Source organism: Capricornis sumatraensis, chromosome 9 (assembly GCF_032405125.1).
Source record: "Capricornis sumatraensis isolate serow.1 chromosome 9, serow.2, whole genome shotgun sequence".
In the NCBI taxonomy this organism is placed as follows: Eukaryota; Metazoa; Chordata; class Mammalia; order Artiodactyla; family Bovidae; genus Capricornis; species Capricornis sumatraensis.
The window spans coordinates 21,639,839-21,659,492 of record NC_091077.1 but is presented as its reverse complement, the minus strand read 5'-3'; the positions used below and the strand labels follow the sequence as shown (position 1 = coordinate 21,659,492).

The window sequence follows — 19,654 nt, the reverse complement described above, 5'->3', positions numbered from 1 at the left end:
ACAGTGTTTTTCATAGTGGCTGCACCAATTTACATGTCCACCAACAGTGCAAGAGGACTCCCTTTTCTACACACCATCTCCAGCATTTACAAACTTTTTAATGATGGCCATTCTGACTGCTGGAAGGTGATACCTCACTGTAGTTTTGAGGTGCACTTCTCTAATTATTGGTCTTTATCTTAAGAGCAATTTGAAACCACTAGAGTATTTCACACAGGTTGAGTGAAATAATCAGATCTATGGTTATCTATGTAAAAATATTATCTTTCTGTGAGTAACTTTATGAGAACTTTGACCCAACTTGAAGGTTGTATTTAGGATATGTATATCTAAAATACACATAGTATTTTAATACTAACTGTACAATATACATAGAAATATAAACCTCATTTTGCATGGCCTACAAGTCACCTCCAAAAATCAACAGAATAAAGTGAAACTGAGGTAGAGGTCTGTGGCTGCCAGGGGGGCAAGCCATTTCCACAGGTAGTAAGACCTCACAGACAAAGATGAGAAAACTTTAAAAAACAACATCAGAGACAAAGTCACAAAAGCAAATACTCTGAATTCTAGGTGTTGATTTTAAATCTAATTAGCGTGTGGGGGCTTTTTTATAAGATATATTTATACATCACAAAAACTGCCTTTTCTCTGTCATGGGATATATGTTAATTCCTAATTTTAGTAGCAGTAAATAAATGTGTTGGTCTCCATCAAGCACTGGGTTTCAGACTGTGCCCTGACAAGCACTAGATGGCCTAGTGGTGGCAATAAGGGGCCACAGTGTGAGTTTGGGGTTTTTCAGACCCAGACAAATTCTAAAGAGAACTTTACTTTCATGTATTTTATAGACTGGGCTTCCACATAAGGTCTGGTTTGATTTAAGTGTTAAAATGTTTTAAACCTTCGTTTGAATATTACTGGTCTATATCAATGCTCAGAAAATCTATGTTAAAAAATAATGTGTATATTTCTAATGTGGAAAAGTGGCATCTCTGGAAAAAAAATCATGCCCTTGGATGTCATGAAAATGTCTAATTGCAATGAAAGTTTTCAATCATGTACTTTCACTTCTATGCTTATCTTACTGCAGATGGGAAACATTCTTCAAACTGGCATCAGTCTGCAAAGTCTAAGGTCATTTCCAATCACAAGTTATTAATTCTATATACAATTATTAAGCATAAATTATATATGAAAAATGAAAAAACTGAATATGATTCTGAAATAAAGCAGGACCCTGAGAAGAGATGGTGGAGGAGAAGGATGTGAGCTCACACCGTATCAAGAAAACACCAAAGTCACAACTAACTGGTGAACCACCACCACCACCACCACCACCACCACCACCACCACCACCACCAAAAAAAACATTGAAACTTACCAAAACAGATATCCTATATTCAAAGACAAAGGAGAAGCCACAGACAGAGAAGGGGTGCAATCACAATAAAATCAAATTCCATTTGCACCAGGTGGGCAACACACAAACTGGGAAATAATTACATCATAGAGGTCCTCCCACAAGAGTGAAAGTTTTGAGCCCATATCAGGCTTCCCGTCCTGGGGGTCTGGTGGTGGGAGGAGAACCCCACAGAGCACAGGACTAAGGGAAACAGAGCTCTGCTCCTGGAGGGCACACACAAGGTCTCATGCAGAACAGTATCCAGGGGGAAAAGCAGTGACTTTATAGAAGCCTGGGCCAGACCTCCCTGGTGGTCCTGGAGAGCCTCCTAGGGAGTGAGGAGCTGCTAAGTCGCTTCAGTCATGTCCGATTCTGTGCAACCCCATAGACGGCAGCCTGCCAGGCTCCCCCATCCCTGGGATTCTCCAGGCAAGAATACTGCAGTGGAAAGCAGTGACTTTATAGAAGCCTGAGCCAGACCTTCCTGCTGGTCCTGGATAGCCTCCTAGGGAGTCAGGGGCTGCTATGGATTACTGTGTGGAAAAGACACTAGCATCAATAGTTCTGGGAAGTACTCATTGATGTGAGCCCTCCTGGAGGCCATCATTTTCTCACAAGACCCAACCCCACCCAACAGCCAGTAGGTTCCTGTACTGGAACACCTCAGGCCAAATGACCAACAGGGCAGTAACACAGCCTCACCCCTCAGCAGACAGGCTGCATAAAATCTTACCAAGCCTACAGCTGCATGTTAAACACACCCTTTAACACAGCACTGTCCACCAGAGGTACAGGGTCCAGCTCTACCCTCCAGTGGGCAAGACACAGTCCCTCCCACCAAGAAGTCTGCACAAGCCTCTTAGATCAGCCTCACTCACCAGTGGGCAGATAGCAGAAGCAATAATAACTATAACCTTGCAGCTGGTGGAATGGAAACAGCAATGACATAAAGGCAGACAAAATGAGATGGCAGGAAAGTATGTCCCAGACAAAGGAACAAGATAAAACTACAGAAAAACAGCTAAGTGAAATGGAGATAGGCACTCTAACTGAAAAAGAATTCAGAGTAATGAGAGTAAAGCTGATCCAACATCTCAAAAAATAACAGAGGCACAGACCAAAAAGGTACAGGAAATGTTTAAAAACAGCTAGAAGATCTAATAAACAGAGATGACCAACACAACAACTGAAATAAAAAACACAGGAGAAGGAATCAGTAGCAGAGTAAATGAGGCAGAAAAGCAGGGAACTAAGCTGGCAAACAGAATACTGGAAATCACTGCCGTGGAACAGAAAACAGAAAAAAAAGAAATGATAACAGTATCAGACACCTCTGGGACAACATTAAACACACTGCCATTTGCATCAGGGGTCCTAGAAGGACCTGAAAAAATATTTGAAGAGATAACAGCTGAAAATTTCCTGAACATGGCAAAGGAAACAGTCACCCAAGTCCAAGAAGTACAGAAAGCCCCATGCAGGGTAAACTGAAGAAGGAACATGCCAAAACAAAACAGTAATCAAACTGACAAATAATGAAGACAAAGAGAAAATATTAAAAGCAACAAGAAACAAGCAACAATTAACATACAAGGGAATCTCCATAAGATTATCAGCTGATTTTTCATCAGAGACTCTGCAGGCCAGAAGGGAGTGGCAAAACATATTTAAAGAGATGAAAGGGAAGAACCTACAACCAAGAATACTCTACCCAGCAAGACTCTCATTCAGATTTGATGGAGAAATCAAAAGCTTACTAGACAAGCAAAACCTAAGAGAATTCAGCTCTGGGAGACTAGCTGTGCAACAAATGCTGAAGGAAAATCCCTAAGTGGAAAAGGACACAAATAAAAAAAAGAAAATCGCAAATGGAAGCACTCACCAGTAAAGGCAAACACACAGTAAAGGCAGTAAATACCCACACACAAATGTGATATCATAATCATAAGAAGAGGAGAGCACAAAAGCAGGGTACTGGAAAGGACCAGCATCTTAAATCAATCTTCTTTATACACAAACTACTATATCAAAACCTCATGGTAACAGCAAACCAAAATCTACAACAGATACACACACAAAAATGAAAAAGGATTCCAAACACAACACTAAAATTAACCATCAAATCACAAAAAAAAAGAGAATAAAAGGGGATCAAAAAGACCTACAGAAACATCCCCAACACAGTGAGCATGCATACCAATAGTTACCTTAAACGTAAATGGATTAAATGCTCCAAGCAACACACACAGACTGCCTGAATGTATACAGAAACAAGACCTATATATATGCTGTCTACAACAGATCCATTTGAGGTCTAGGGACACGTGCAGACTGAAAGTGATGAGGTGGAAAAAGGCATTCCATGCAAATGGAAATCAAAGGAACGCTGGAGTAGCAAAACTCCTATCAGACAAAACAGAATAAAAGACTGTTACAAGAAACAAAGGACACTAACATAATAATTAAGGGATCAATCTAAGGAGAATATATAATAATTGTAAATATATATGCACCCAACACAGAAGTACCTCAATATGTAAGGCAAATGCTAAGACCAGGAGAAACTGACAGTAACACAGTAATTGTGGAAGACTTAAACACCGCACTTTCAACAACGGACAGATCATCCAGACAGAAAATCAATAAGGAAAAACAGGCCTTAAATGACACTGGAACAGAGAGACAACTGATTTTTATAGAGTATTTCATCCAAAAGCAGCAGAATATACATTCTTCTCAAGTGTACATGGAACATTTTCTAGACTGATCACATACTAGGTCACAAAGCAAGCCTCAGTAAATTTAACAAAATTGAAATTATATTAAGCATTTTTCTGACCAAAATGCTATAAGATTAGAAATCAATACAAGAAGAAAAAAAAAAACAAGCTGTAAAAAACACAAATACTTGGAGGCTAAACAATATGCTACTAAACAACCAATGGATCACTGAAGAAACCCAAGAGAAAATCAAAAACTACCTCGAGACAAGTGAGCACAAAAGCAAGAATATCCGAAAGCCATGGCACGAAATGAAAGCAGCCTCAGGAGACAAGAAAAACCTCAAATAAACAACCTAACCCTGCACCTAAAGCAATCAGAGAAGGAAGAAAAAGCAAAACCCAAAGTCAGTAGAAAGAAAGAAATCATAAAGGTCAGAGCAGAAGTAAATGAAATGGAAACAAGGATAACAAAAGATCAATAAAACTAAAAGCTGGTTCTTTGAGAAGGTAAACAAAATTGATAAACCTTTACCTGGACTCATCAAGAAAAACAGAGGTCAAATCAGTAAAATTAGACGTGAAAGGATTAATTACAATGGACACCACAGAAATACAAAGGATCATAAGAGACTACTACAAGCAACTATATGCCAATAAAATGGGACAGCCTGGAAGAAGTGGACAAATTCTTAGATAGGTACAACCTTCCAAGACTGAACCAGGAAGAAATAGAAAACAGGAACAGACCAAACCCATGTACCTGTGGTCACGTAATCTACCACAAAAGAGGCAGAAATATACAATGGGGAAAAGACAGTCTCTTCAATAAGTGATGTTGGGAAAACTGGACAACTACATTAAATAAATGAAACTAGAACACTCCCTATCACTATACACAAAAATATAAACCCCAAATGGATTAAAGACCTAAATGTTAAGGCTAAATATTTTAAAACTCTTAGAGGAAAACATAGGCAGAACACTCTGACAAAAATCACAGAGATCTTTTTCAATCCACCTCCCAGAGTAATGAAAATGAAAACAAAAACAAACGAATGGAACCTAATTAAATTTAAAAGCTTTTGCATAGCAAAGGAAACCATAAATGAAACAAATGGACTATCCATGGAAAGAGAAAAGGTATTTACAAAGTATGCCACCAACAAGGCATTAACCTCCAAAATATACAAACAGCTCATGCAGCTCAATAACAAAAAGCCTACAAATAACAAATGCTGGACAGGGCATGGAGAAAAGGCAACCCCCTTCTACACTGTTAGAGGAAAAGTAAATTGGTACCACCGCCATGGAGAACAGTATGGAGATTCCTTGAAGAACAAATACAGAACTACCATATGGGACTTCTTAGTGGTCCAGTGGTTGAGAATCCACCTCCCAGAGGGGACACAGGTTTGATCCCTGGTCTGGGAAGAACCCATATGCTGTGGGGCAGCTAGGCCTGAGTGCCACAACTAATGAAGTCCATGTACCCTAGAGTCCACACTCCACAACAAGAGAAAACACTGCAGTGAGAAGCCTGCCCACTGCAACTACAGAGTAACTCCTGCTCACTGCAACTGGAGAAAGCCCGCACACAGCAGTAAAGACCCAGCACAGCCAAATAAGTAAACGAAAAAAAACAAACTACCATATGATCCAGCAGTCCCACTCCTGGGCATAAACTCAAGAGAAAAACTTCACTTGAGAAGATGCATGCACTCCACTGTTCACTGCAGCACTTTTACAATAGCCAAGACATGGAAGCAACCTGAATGTCCATCGACAGAGGAACGGATTAAAAAAGACGTGGTACACTTGCACACTTGCACACTGGAAAATCATTCAGCCGTTCAAAAAAATGAAATGCCATTTGCAGCAACATGGATGAAACCAGAGATCAGCATACTAAGTTGAGTTAAGTCAGAGAAAGACAAATATATTTGCTTACATGCAGAATATTTTTTTAAGGTACAAATGAATGTATTTACAAAACAGAAAGAGACTCTCAGACTTCAAAAACCAACTTATGGTGACCAAAATGGAAAGGTTGGGGGGCGGGGTGGAAAGGATAAATTAAATATTTCAGCCTGACACATACACACTAATATGTTTAAAACAGATAACCAGCAAGGACCCAGGGAGCTCAACATTCTGTAATAAGCTAAATGGAAAGATAATTTGAAAAAGAATAGATACATGTACAACTCAATTACTTTGCTGTACACCTGGAACTAACACAACACTGTAAATCAACCACACTCCAATGTAAAATACAAAAGTTAAAAAAAGACAGGACCCTGCAGGACCCTCCCGTGTACAAAAGCCACTCCATGTTCCCTGTTTCTTGTTTGTACAGCAAGGATGTAGTCTGCTAGGCCTTTTCTGAATTCCAAAGAGCAGAGTGAAGCAGTCACTAATTAAGGAAGGGAAGGAATACCAAATCAAAGAAAAAGCCAAGAAATAGCTCTTTGTAGTTGAAACAACAGTTCATCTATAATCAGAGTCCTAGTTCCTCCTTGAGGAATATATTCAACAATCCCATGCATATCTTAGAACTGTTCTGCAGAAACTAAGACCCCTATCCAGCTAGAGGATGACGCCTACATGCTGACCACAAGCACTAGACCCCAGACTGGACTAAACTAGGAGGTTAATGATTAAGATTCGTAAAACATCACCCTGTTAACTTACCACCAACCAATCAGAAGAAAGTCAAGCACCCTGCAACCCTCAACACAAATGTTGCCTTTAAAAACCCTTTCCTGAAGGACTTCCCTAGTGGTCCAGTAGTTATGAATATGCCCTACAATGCAGGTGACACAAGCTTGATCCCTGGTAAAGGAACTAAGATCCCACATGCCGCAGGGCAGCTGAGCCCAAGCTCAGCAACTAGAGAGTCCATGTGCTGCAATGAGGATCCCACATGCCACAACGAGGATCCCACATGCCACAACGAGGACCCCAGGCAGCCAAATTAAAAAAAAACCTTCCCCGAAAAACAATCATTAGGGAGTTTGTGCCTCTTGAGCATGAGGTGCTCGTTCTCCTTGCTTGGCACCATCCAATAAAACACTGTGCTTTCCCTCAACACAAACCCCTGTCAATAGATTGGCCTTGCTGTGTGACAGGCAAGCAGACCTAAGTTTGATTCAGTAACAACTCTGGTGACCATGAAGGCACAGCCACCCTGAGAGGCATCTCATCACTGTACATCAGCCCCCGACTGACAGTGGCACTCAGATCTTGCCCACCAGGTGCCTGAGCGCATCTGTCTCAGGGACACCCCAAGTGCTTACCACTAATGGCATCACTGGCCCACAGTGTTCTCAATGCCCTGGTAAAGGCAACAAGGTTCTGGTCCTGGTCTGTAAGAGATCTCTAGTAAGTGGTGCAACCACTCATGTCCAGGGCATTCTTCCCCAGTGGGTTGCCTCGACTGGAATTTTACTTTTGTGGGGGGGGGGGGGGTGTAGGACTCTGTCATCTGGTTTTGAACACACTACCACTTTAATTGGACCTTCCTTTCCAGATCAAAGAGTCCCTTCACTGTCCATCACTGCCTGAGCAGTAATCGAGAAACTCCCTGTTACAGCAAGGCTCATCTGCACCCCCATTCTCATGCCAGGTAACTGACCCTGAGAAGACTCCAGATACTGATCTGCTAGTCTGTTTCTGCTAACATCACTCACGTGAAAGAACAATGGGTAATGAAAGCTATGTTCCATCTTGTAGTTCCCTAAGGTGTATTTTACAAACCTGGAAGATCTTAAGCTGTACTCCCACGAAAAGAAAGACAATGATATTTAACTGTACAACCACATGGCCCTAATATTCTTTAGGCTCTAATGAACAATGACCCCTCAATTGTCTTTAGACTGTAACACCTACATTCAACTAGAACTGTTTTTTAAAAGGGAAAGAAAATGGTATAAAATTCCTTATGTAAAGGTTTTATGGTATTGCATCAAAATGAACTTGACTTTTTTCTTGGGAGTCTCAGTACATGAGTGTGAATTCTGTTTCCTCTCTGGTTTCGACCCTCATTAGGGGATCCTGGACCTGATTTGGGAGGAGACCTCACCATGAGAGAAAGGAAATGGAAGGATTAATCATTCTCAGAGACACCCCTGACACTAATCCTCATTAGAGGACCCTGGTCTTCACCTTTGTTAGAGTCCTGGTAACTTAAATGTGGTCTAGACACTCACGGACACTAACAGTCATGAGGCTGAGTCAGAGCTGGCAAGTTTATCTAGAAGTGAGGCATGTGAACTGTGATATATAACATGTGAGTGTTATATATTACTGTCTATGACTACTATTTGTTTATGAAAGCTCTTAAAAATTGGATGGCAATCCTAGCAAAGAATTTTTATCATAAAATCAAAGAAATTTAAATTTGTATAACAAATAGCTTGTGACACCAAAACAATGGATCTCAATGAAGGCAGCTACTCCCCTGACCAGACTGTTTTAGAAACTTGAGGGGGAGTTTCTGTTTCAGTTAAGGACACTATTAGTATTTGCAGGCAGGAGACTGGGATACTGAACACCCTGAAGTAGGTGGGATGGTCACAATCATGAATGGTCCCATGCAACTTTGAATGTCCTACCAGACAGTCACATGGGTGAAAAAAACAACTTATTAATTTAATTATCTGAATTTAGATCCTAACTCTACTTTACCTATAAAGACAAAGGGCTTTCCCATGGTAATAATAATATAGGAATGCAGGAAAACTGAGGAAAGTACTTTATTTCCCTCAGAACTCCACCAAGAGCTAGATACTATTGTAAACGACCATGTCATTGAGTAACACCAAACAAGGTGTTTAGAATACCAATTCAACATACTTGTAACAGTCTGCATTTGTGGGTATTGCAGTCATAATGATTTAAATATGCCTCTATTTATATATGTCATTGAGTATGATCACATATAAACATTTATATTATATATTGAAATACCAGTACTTTTTAAAAGTAATATTATAATTGGACAGTACATTGATATCTTTAAACTTATGTGTATAGATAGATTTTATCATCTATGAATTTTATTTCAGGATAATCAAAGGGGCATTACAAAATATATGTTATAAAAAAGGAACACTGGGTCTACTGTACTTGAGAACCACTGACAAGACTGTTTCTGAGAATAAATGTGATCTATAATTACTATTATAAAAATGGAAATGTTCTTTCCAAATGGTTTTTATTCTAATAATCTGTACAAATAACAAACTTTTAAAAGGTAAAAAGCATAGAATTAAGGGATCCATCAAAACCAAAGATGACCAGAAAAAAGAAATTTATCTGTATATTTGTTGTCTATACAACATTATGGATTAAGTCTTCATTAAGGTCTAACAAATTCAAATAATATTAACACCTACACCAGTAACATATTGCTCCAAAAGTTCAGTTCATGTAGTAAATTTTTTTTTAAAAAGCTAAAATTTATTAAATACTTTATTATGTGTCAAGCAATAATCTTAAATTTTTGTATTAATTTATCTTTGGCAATAATACTATAAAGTAGATACTATTATTATTTCCACGTTCATGTGGCAAAACTAAGGCTCACAGAGGGTAAGTAATCTGCTTAAGAGATCAGAGCCAATATTCAAGCTAAGGTGTTAAAACCTCAGAAATCACCCTTTAATCCTTAATCCATTTACCTTACACAAGCAAGTCAGGAAATTCCTCTAGGTTTCATTTTTTTATATTAACAAAATTGAACTGATGAAAGGTTAAATGAAATAAGATATGAGCTACTACCACCATTCGCTACGCTAACTGCCTACTGCTGCATTGTAAGAGCTTCTTAATAATACTCTACTAGTCTACGGTTATTCTCAGTATATTCCACACTGTTCCACAACAGAGGCTACCACGATTCTATATTCTATTCTACTGTTATTCTAAACACATTATTCTCCAATTATTTTATCGACAATACAATTCCCATCAAAATTCCAATATTAATATTTTAAAGGCTAACCTTTGGTCTCATACACCAAAATCTTAATATATTTGGCAACAATTACTAGTCATCTACCACTCGATTCAGCAATCCTGTTTCAGGAATCTATTCTCAGGCAAGCCTGCACATGTATGAAATGGTGTAATTACAAGGTTAGTACAGAACTGTTTGTAAGAGCAAAAGATTTTAAACAACCCAACTGTTCATCAATAGCAGGGTGGCTAAGCAAACTAAAAGTTATGTCCATACTAAGGATTCTATGAGGCAGAAAGGGAAAAAAAAAAAAGACAAAAGAATGAAGAAGCATTTCTCTTTACTTATATGGAAAGACCGTCATAATCCATTGCTCAGTTAAATTAAAAAAAAACAAAGTACAATGAGGGGGGGAAAAGTCTTTCCAATAAATGGTGCTGAAGGACTTCCCTGGCAGTCCAGTGGTTAAGATTCTGCACTTCCACCTCAGGGGGCGTGGGTTCAATCCCTGATTGGGGAGCTAAGACCCCACACAACACGCAGTTACAAAAAATAAAAATGGTGCTGAGACAACAGGATATCTGTATGTATGAGCGAAGCTGGTCCTGTAACTCACAAGACATATAAAAAATTAAAACAAACCAAAGACCTAAATATAAAAGCTAAAACTATAAAACTCTTAGGAAGATAACAATGGCACAAATCTTTGTGACCTTGGATGAAGCAATGATTTCTTAGATACAACACCAAAAACCACAAGAAACAAAACTAAATGCAGATAAAGCAAATATGATCAAAATTTTAAACTTTTATGCTCCAAAAGGACACCATCAAAAACGTAAAAAGACAATCCATAAGAGAATATTTTTGTAAATTCCTATCATCTGTTAACAAGCTTGCATTTAGAACATATAAAGAATTGTTGGTAAGTCACTAAGTCATGTCCAACTCTTTGGCAACCCACACAAACCATGGCCCTCCAGGCTCCTCTATCCATGGGAATTCCCAGGCAACAGTACTGGGGTGGGTTGCCATTTCCTGCTCCAAGGGATCTTCCTGACCCAAGAATTGAACCCACACCTCCTGCACTGGCAGGTGGATTCTTTGTCACTGAGTCACCAGGGAAGCTCCATATAAAAAATTATTAATATTTAATAAAAAATAAAGACCCAATTAAAAATGAACAATGGATCTGAACTGAAATTTCTCCAAAGAAGACACACAGATGGTATAAAAAGATGTTCAATGTCATTAGCCATCAGGGAAATGGAAATCAAGCCCACAAATGAGATACCACTTTATACTCACTAAAATCGCTATAAAAAATGACGATAACAAGTGTCGATGAGGATATGGAAAAACTGAACTCCACAAATGAGATACCACTTTATACCCACGATAACGGCTGTAATAAATGACAATAACAAGTGTCGATAAGGATATGGAAAAACTGGACTCCTCATACATTACTGACAGGAACGCAAAATGGTACAGCCACTGTGGGAAACAGTCTGGCAGTACCTAAAGTAGAATTATCACATTATCTAACGACTGCATTCATTGATATATAACCAAGAGAACTTTAAAAATATACAGTTCAAAGATACTGCAGGTTCAGTTCCAGACTACCACAATAAAGAGTACCATGAATTTTTGTTTCCTCCGTGGATATAAAAGTTATAGTTACATTATACCATCCACAGACTATAAATGTACAATAGCATTATGTTTAAAACATGTTTGTACCTTAATTTAAAAATATTTGATTGCTAAAAGAAATGTTAACCATCATCTGAGCCTTCAGCCAGTCATAATCTCTTTGCTGGTGGAAAGTTTAAAATACTGCAAGAATTACCAAAATGTGACACAGACACATGAATTAATTAAGCAAATACTGCTGGAAATACAGAGCTGCACAGCCTTGTTCCATGCAGGGTTGCCACAAATATCCATTTGTTTAAAAAGAAAAAAACAGTATCAACAAATATAATAAAGTGAAGCACTATAATGTGAGGTATGCTTGTATTCACACAAAAACTTTTACAAGATGTTAAAAGGAAAAATGAAATACTGATCCATGCTACAACATGAATAGATCTTGAAAACATCAAAAAAAGTGAAAGAAGCCAGACACAAAAGACCACAATTGTATGACTCCATTTAAATGAAATGTCCAGAATAGGCAAATTCATAGAGACAGAAAGTAAATTACTGGCTACCAGGAGGGAGGAGGGGAATGGAGAGTGACACCTAATGGGCATGGAGTTTCCTTCAGGAATAATGAAAATGTCCTAGAACTAGATAGTAGTGATGCTTGCATAAGTTTCTGAATATACAAAGAATCACTAAATTGTATACTTTAAAAGGATGAATATTATGCTATGTAAATTACATCTCAATTAAAAAAATGATTTGAGGAAGAATGGAGTCTGAGTCCCTTCGCTGTTCACCTGAAGCTACCACAACATTGTTAATGGGCTATACCCCAACACAAAATAAAAGTTTAAAGTTTGAGGAAAAAAAAGAAAAAATACTGAATGTGAATCAGCTATGATGAACCAATCCACAATTTTTGTGATTACTGATAGTCATGCATATAATCTCACATTCCCCTTTTCTAAGATGTAGGATTAAAGTAGTGCCAATATATTACCCAAAAGTATACAAACTAGAGTTTCTCAATCAGAAAGTCTGGTTTTTCCTTCAGGTAAAAGAAAGATTAAAAACACAAATACTTGTGACAACATTCATAATTAGTATTAATACCTACATTTCTGACACTGTAAAAACTTAGTAAAAGAGTCTGCCTGCCAATGCAGGAGACATGGGTTTGATCCCTGGTCCAGGAGATTCCACGTGCCACAGAGCAACTAAGCCCATGTGCTGCAACTGCTAGCCCAGGTACTACACTCCACAAGCTGCAGCTACTAAGCCCCTGAGCTGCACCTACTGAAGCCCATGCACCCCAGAGCCCGTCCTCTGCAACAAGAGAAGCCACCACAATGAGAACCCCACACACAGCAACTGGAGAGTAGCTCCCACTTGCCACAATTAGAGAAAGTCCACGCACAACAACGAAGACCTAGTGCAGCCAAAAATTAATTAGTTAATCAAAATTTTTTAAAAAACCCACAACTTCTGACTTTAAATTCTGGAGTACTCTTGGGCATTCATACCAGAGAATGAAAACTTATATTTGTGTAAAAATCTATGCGTGGAGGTTCATAGCAGCTTTACTCATAACAGCCCCAAACTGTACGTAGCAGGTGAATGGTTGTCCTTCAGCAGGTGAATGGTTAAAAACACCATGCAATATTACTCAAACATAAAAAGGAATGAGTAATTGATACATGCAACAAGTTGGATGAATCTCTAGGGAGTTATGTCAAGTCACAAAAGCCAATTCCAATAAGTTACATATTATACACTTACATTTACATTTACATAACACTTTTGAAATGACAAAACCATAGAAATGGAAAACAGATTAGGGTTGTCGGGGTTTGGGATGGGGACAGAGGGGAGTGGTCACCAGAGAGGTGGATATGGCTATAAAAGGGCAACGTAAGGCATCTTTGAGATGGAACAGTTTAGTACCTTGTTGCAGTAGTGGATATAATAATCTACACATGTGATAAAACAGTATACAACACAAATGACTACAAGAAAAACTGGGGCATTTGAACAATGGATTCAAATGGATTATATCTGTGGATTATATCAAGATCAATATCACGATTATGATACTCTTTGCGACCCCATGTAACTATAGCCCACCAGGCTCCTCTGCCCATGGGATTCTCCAGGCAAGAATACTGGAGTGGGTTGCCATTTCCTTCTCCAGGGGATCTTCCTGACCCAGGGATCGAACCCAGGTCTCCCGCACTGCAGGCAGACGCTTTAACCTCTGAGCCACGGGATCTTCCCATTTGCATTATAGCTTGGTAAACTGTTATCTCTGGGGAAAACTGTGTAAGGGGTAATCCTCTGTATTATTTCTTACAACTGCATGTGAATCTATCTCAATAAAAATTTTAGTTTAAAAAAAGGTGCAGATCAATGTATATAGGGTGCTACATTTAGAGTAAAAATAAAATTATATTTGTATTTACATAAAAACACTGAAAGGATACCGAAAGTGGTTATCTTAAATTAGGGTGGGGAGAAACAGGGTAGGAACCAAGACTTTTCAATGTGTAAGTGTTTAAAATAGTTGTATTTTTGAAGCATGTTACCAAGTTTCCTGGTCAAAAATAATAAAATATTAAGAGTACCTTTTGTTCAAAGAAGAACTTACTTCAGTACACATTCTCTTGCTCTGGAAAGTACTCCAATTTCAATTATCCTTACCTCTAACCTCTGTGTCTGATCCTTGCCCAAAAGGTCACGAACTTCTTCATTATATATTTCCAAATAAGACACTCGAACCAAAAATCTGTAAAGAAAACATCATTCTTAAATACAAAAAAAAAAGCAAGCAGTGAATATTTATTAGAACAGTTTTAAAAACGTGTTTATAAAGGTTGTACATCTTATGTTTGTACTTCTCAATATTAGAAAATAATTATTTTACCTCGTATCACCCTCTGCTTTTGCAATATGACCAAATATGTGAGCAAAGGAATTTGGAATGATTCCTCTAAGTTCAGGAACAGCTCGGACACCTTCCATGGTAAACGTTTTCCCAGTTCCAGTCTGTCCATATGCAAAAATAGTCCCTGAAAACAATGAAGAGAATCACTTTGTAGAGTCTGATGCTACAGAACAATAGCTCTTAAAATTAGTTCTTTTGACACTGTGATGCAATTTCTAGCCTGGATTTAAAGTTTATTCTAATATAAATTTCTCCTTTATTACCAGCAATCACCATGAACTGTGGAGCACACGAGCACAGTACTGTTGAAGTTCTAGAGCTAGTGAGATAAATGTAAAATCGAACAGTTTAGCTAATCCTAAGAAATTTATGTTCATGTTAATTACTTAATGCGGACATTAAATTGGAGAAGGTAGTATAGTAAAGGTTCCAGAGTAGAAAGACTTCAGCGTGAATCCACACATTTGCCACTTTTCAGACACATGACCTTAGAAACTATCTACCCAAAGATTATCTCCTCAAAAGTACAATGAGGATAAGAATAACTATTCTGCACTGATCACATGAAACAAGTAAGAATCCCATGAAACAATTTACTTCAAGCAACCAACATGACACCTAGCAAATAGCTTAATCCTAAAATAAGTATGTTATTTCAAAATAAAAGTTTTACGTAACAGCTGTAAGGAATAGGGGGAACTAACAAAAGGAAGTGACAATATATTAAAAGTAATTACAGATACAACTTAAATTTTCTAACTATCCAAATTAATTCACTCAACAAACACTACACACCTGAGTCTGGCATGGTGCTATGCTTCAGGGACACAATGACAAAGACAAACACAATCTGTAATCTCACGGTATGTGTCATCCTGGGGAGGACCTATTAGTCAAATAATCATAACCAAGATGAGTGCTGGGAAAGAGAAACACAGAGCTCTGCATGAGAGTCAGGGACATAATTGAGGCACGAAAACTAAGGAAGAAGGAAAGGGGAAGAGGTCAAAGAAGGCTTTCCAGAAGAGTCCATCTAATATATGAGCATGACTTAGAAACAGATGGACAGCAAAAGGCAAAAAAAGAGAATGGAGATTTTGCAAAAATGCAAGGAGACCAGAATGGAAGAAACAGAGATGGAAAAGGACAGTGGATGCGGTTAGAGCTAAAGAAACTGAGGGGATTAATTACACAGGGTGATGAAGAACATGTTAAGGTTCTAGCTGCTGCTGTGCTTCAGTCATGTCAGACTTTGCGACCCCATAGACGGTAGCCCAACCAGGCTCCCTCGTCCCTGGGATTCTCCAGGCAAGAACACTAGTTTATCTTAAAAACAAACTGAAGACACAGAATGATTTTTCAGTCAGAAGAGTGTCACCATCACTGGCTATACTGTATACAAAGAACCGGAAAAAAGCATGGGAGAAGAGAAGAAACCAGTTAGAGGGCTGACATGGTTATCCAGGTAAGAGATAGTGCTGACAACAGAAGGGGATGAGAAAGATGGAAAGTATTTCACAGACATTTAGCAGTTAGAATCAAGATGCCTGGGAAAGAACTAGTCAAAAGGGGACCAGGGTGAAGGAAGAATTGAAGGTGACTTTCAAATTTCTGGCTTGACCAAGGGAATATAACGCTAAGCTATGTACTGAGATGGTGAACACCACTGGAAGAAATAACAGTTTGAAAGGGAAGATCATACACTGAGTTTGGAGGTACTGAGCTTTAAGTCTACGATACACTCAAATGGATGTGCCAAGCAAGCAGGCGGATGGATGAGATTCATTTGCCAGCTGAAGCTATGGCACTGGGTGAGATTTCCTCAGGAGAGGGTACAGTAGATAGCCTAGGAAGTGACAGCATAAATGCAAAAGGTTGCTTAACCAGTACCACTCTATTCAGTTAATACAAATGTCATCATTGTCAGACTTCTAATGAAAATAATCACAACATAAACCATTTCTATATGTGGGAATAAAAAAGTAAATTTTTTCTAACTCCCTAAATATTTCAAACTCTTTCATTAAGAATATAACTTACTACATTTAAAGGAGCTAAAAATACCATGAACTCATATACTGCATCTTATAAAAGACAAAACAGCTATCATTTACTGATCATCTGCTATGTGCTATGTCACATACTTTATATGCATTCCTATTTAATTTTCACCCCAATCCTAAGCGCTAGGCAGTATTTATATCCCCACAGTTTAGCTGAGGAAACAAAAGCTTAGAGAGGTTGAATTACTTGCTCTATGTCATTTTAATCTGAACATACTCCAGTTGGCTCCACAGCCCAAGTATTTTTTACCAGTATATAATGGCCAAAAAAATTTTTTTAACTCAAAATTAATACCTACTTAATGCAGAACTTCCTTAGTGGTGCAGTGGATAGGAATCTGCCTGCCACCACAGGGGACACAGGCTGGATCCCTGGTCTGGGAAGATTCCACATGCTGTGGAGCAACTAAGCCTGCGTGCCTCTGAGCCAACACTCTAGAGCCCGCAAGCCACAACTGCTGAGGCTGTGTGGCACAACTATCTAAGTCTGCGCACACTAGGGGCCACAAGCTCCAACTACTGAGCCTCTGGGCCACAACTAATGAGGTCTGTGTGCCTAGAGCCTGTACTCTGCAACAAGAGAAGTCACTGTAATAATATGAGGCTCACGCACCACAACAAAAAGCAGCCCCCACCTGCCACAACTAGAGAAAGCATATGCAAAGCAATGAAGACCTAGCACAGCCAAAAAAATACATAAATAAAATGAAAGCAATTTCTGTGAATGTATTAAATACATGATCATTACTAATTTTAAAAGTATATTAAGTAACTAGAGAAAGAACAAACAAAACCCAAAATTAGTAGAAGAAATCAAACAGAGGAGAAGCAAATAAAGACAAAGAAGCAGAAATAAATGAAATAGAGACAAAGAAAACAATAGAAAAGAACAATCAAACTAAAAGTTGCTTCTCTGAAAAGATAAACAAAATTGATAAATCTTTAGCCAGACTCATTAAGAAAAAAGACGATTCACATCAATAAAGTTAGAAATGAAAAGGAAGTTATAAAGGACACTGCAGAAATACAAAGGATCATAAAAGACTACTACAAGCAACTTAATGTCAATGAAATGGACAGCCTAGAAGAAATGGACAAATTCTTAGAAATATACAACCTTCCAAGACTGAAACAAAAAGAAATACAAAATACAAACAGACCAATTACAAGTTACAACAGGGATGGTCTTGATCACTGCCGCCAGTAATGTTAAAGAAGCTGAAGTTGAACAGTTCTATGAAGACCTACAAGACCTTCTAGAACTAAAACCCAAAACATTCCTGAAATGTTCACTGATTACTAAAATGCTCAATTCTCCTGCTCAAAATTCTCCAACCAGGCTCCAACAGTACATGAACCAGGAACTTCCAGATATTCAAACTGGATTTAGAGAAACCAGAGGAACCAGAGATCAAATTGCCAACATCTGCTGGATCATAGAAAAAGCAAGGGAGTTACAGAAGAACATCTATTTCTGCTTTATTGATTACACCAAAGCCTTTGACCATGTGGATCACAACAAATTGTGGAAAATTCTTCAAGAGATGAGAATACCAGACCACCTGACCTGCCTCCTGAGAAATCTCTATGCAGGTCAAGAAGCAACAGTTAGAACCAGACATGGAACAACGGACTGGTTCCAAATTGGGAAAGGAGTACATCAAGACTGTATATTGTCACCCTGCTTATTTAACTTATATGCAGAGTACATCATGAGAAATGCCAGGCTGGATGAAGCACAAGCTAAGATCAAGATTGCAGGGAGAAATATCAATAACCTCAGATACACAGATGACACCATTCTTATGGCAGAAAGTAAAGAGGAACTAAAGAACCTATTGATGAAAGTGAAAGAGGAGAGTGAAAAAGCTGGCTTAGAACTCAACATTCAAAAAACTAACCTCATGGCATCCGGTCCCATCACTTCATGGCAAACAGATGGGGAAACAATGGAAACAGTGACAGACTTTATTTTCTTGGGCTCCAAAATCACTGCAATGTTGACTGCACCCATGGAATTAAAAGACGCTTGCTCCCTGGAAGAAATGCTATGACCAACCTAGACAGCATATTAAAAAAGCAGAGACACTGCTTTGCCAACAAACGTCCTTCTAGCCAGAGCTACGGTTTTTCCAGTGAGAGCTGGACTATAAAGAAAGCTGAGTGCCCAAGAATTGATGCCTTTGTATTGTGGTGTTGGAGAAGACTCTTGAGAGTTCCTTGGGCTGCAAGGAGATGAAACCAGTCAATCCTAAAGGAAATTAGTCATGAATATTCATTGGAAGGAATGATGCTGAAGTTGAAGCTCCAATACTTTGGCCACCTAATGCAAAGAACCAACTCATCAGAAAAGACCCTCATGCTGGGAAAGACTGAAGGCAGGAGGAGAAGGGGACGACAGAGGATGAGATGGTTGCATGGCATCACCAACTCAATGGACATGAGTTTGAGCAAGCTCCAGGAGTTGGTGATGGACAGAGAAGCCTGGCATATTGCAGTCCATGGGTCACAAAGAGTCGACATGACTGAGCAACTGAACTGAAAATTAAAACTGATTTTACAACTCCCAACAAACAAAAGTCCAGGACCAGAAGGCATCACAGGCAAATTCTATCAAACATTTAGAGAAGAGTTAATACCTCTGAAACTTTCCAAAAATTGCAGAGGAAGGAACACTCCCAAACTCATTCTATGAAGCCACTATCATCCTGACACCTAAACCAGACAAAGACACCACACACACAAAAAAAGAAAATTGCAGGCTCCAATATCACTGATGAGCACAGATGCAAAAATTCTCAACAAAATTCTCAGCAAACTAAATCCAACAATACAGTAAAAGGATAATATACCATGATCAAGACAGATTTATCCTGGGGATATAAGGATTCTTCAATAACCACAAATCAA

At 38.6% G+C, this 19,654-nt stretch overlaps 1 protein-coding gene across 1 annotated transcript in view; it reads right to left on the bottom strand.

The window, feature by feature from the left end:
* The window catches only part of KIF3A (kinesin family member 3A), an 80,208-nt gene that overhangs the window by 45,023 nt on the left and 15,531 nt on the right, over window positions 1–19,654 (bottom strand). Inside the window, exons 5-6 of the mRNA XM_068981022.1 lie at window positions 14,661–14,805; window positions 14,438–14,522 (exon numbers count right to left, since the gene is read on the bottom strand). Of these exons, the coding sequence (XP_068837123.1) occupies window positions 14,438–14,522; window positions 14,661–14,805 (230 nt within the window). The remainder of the gene's footprint in view (window positions 1–14,437; window positions 14,523–14,660; window positions 14,806–19,654) is intronic.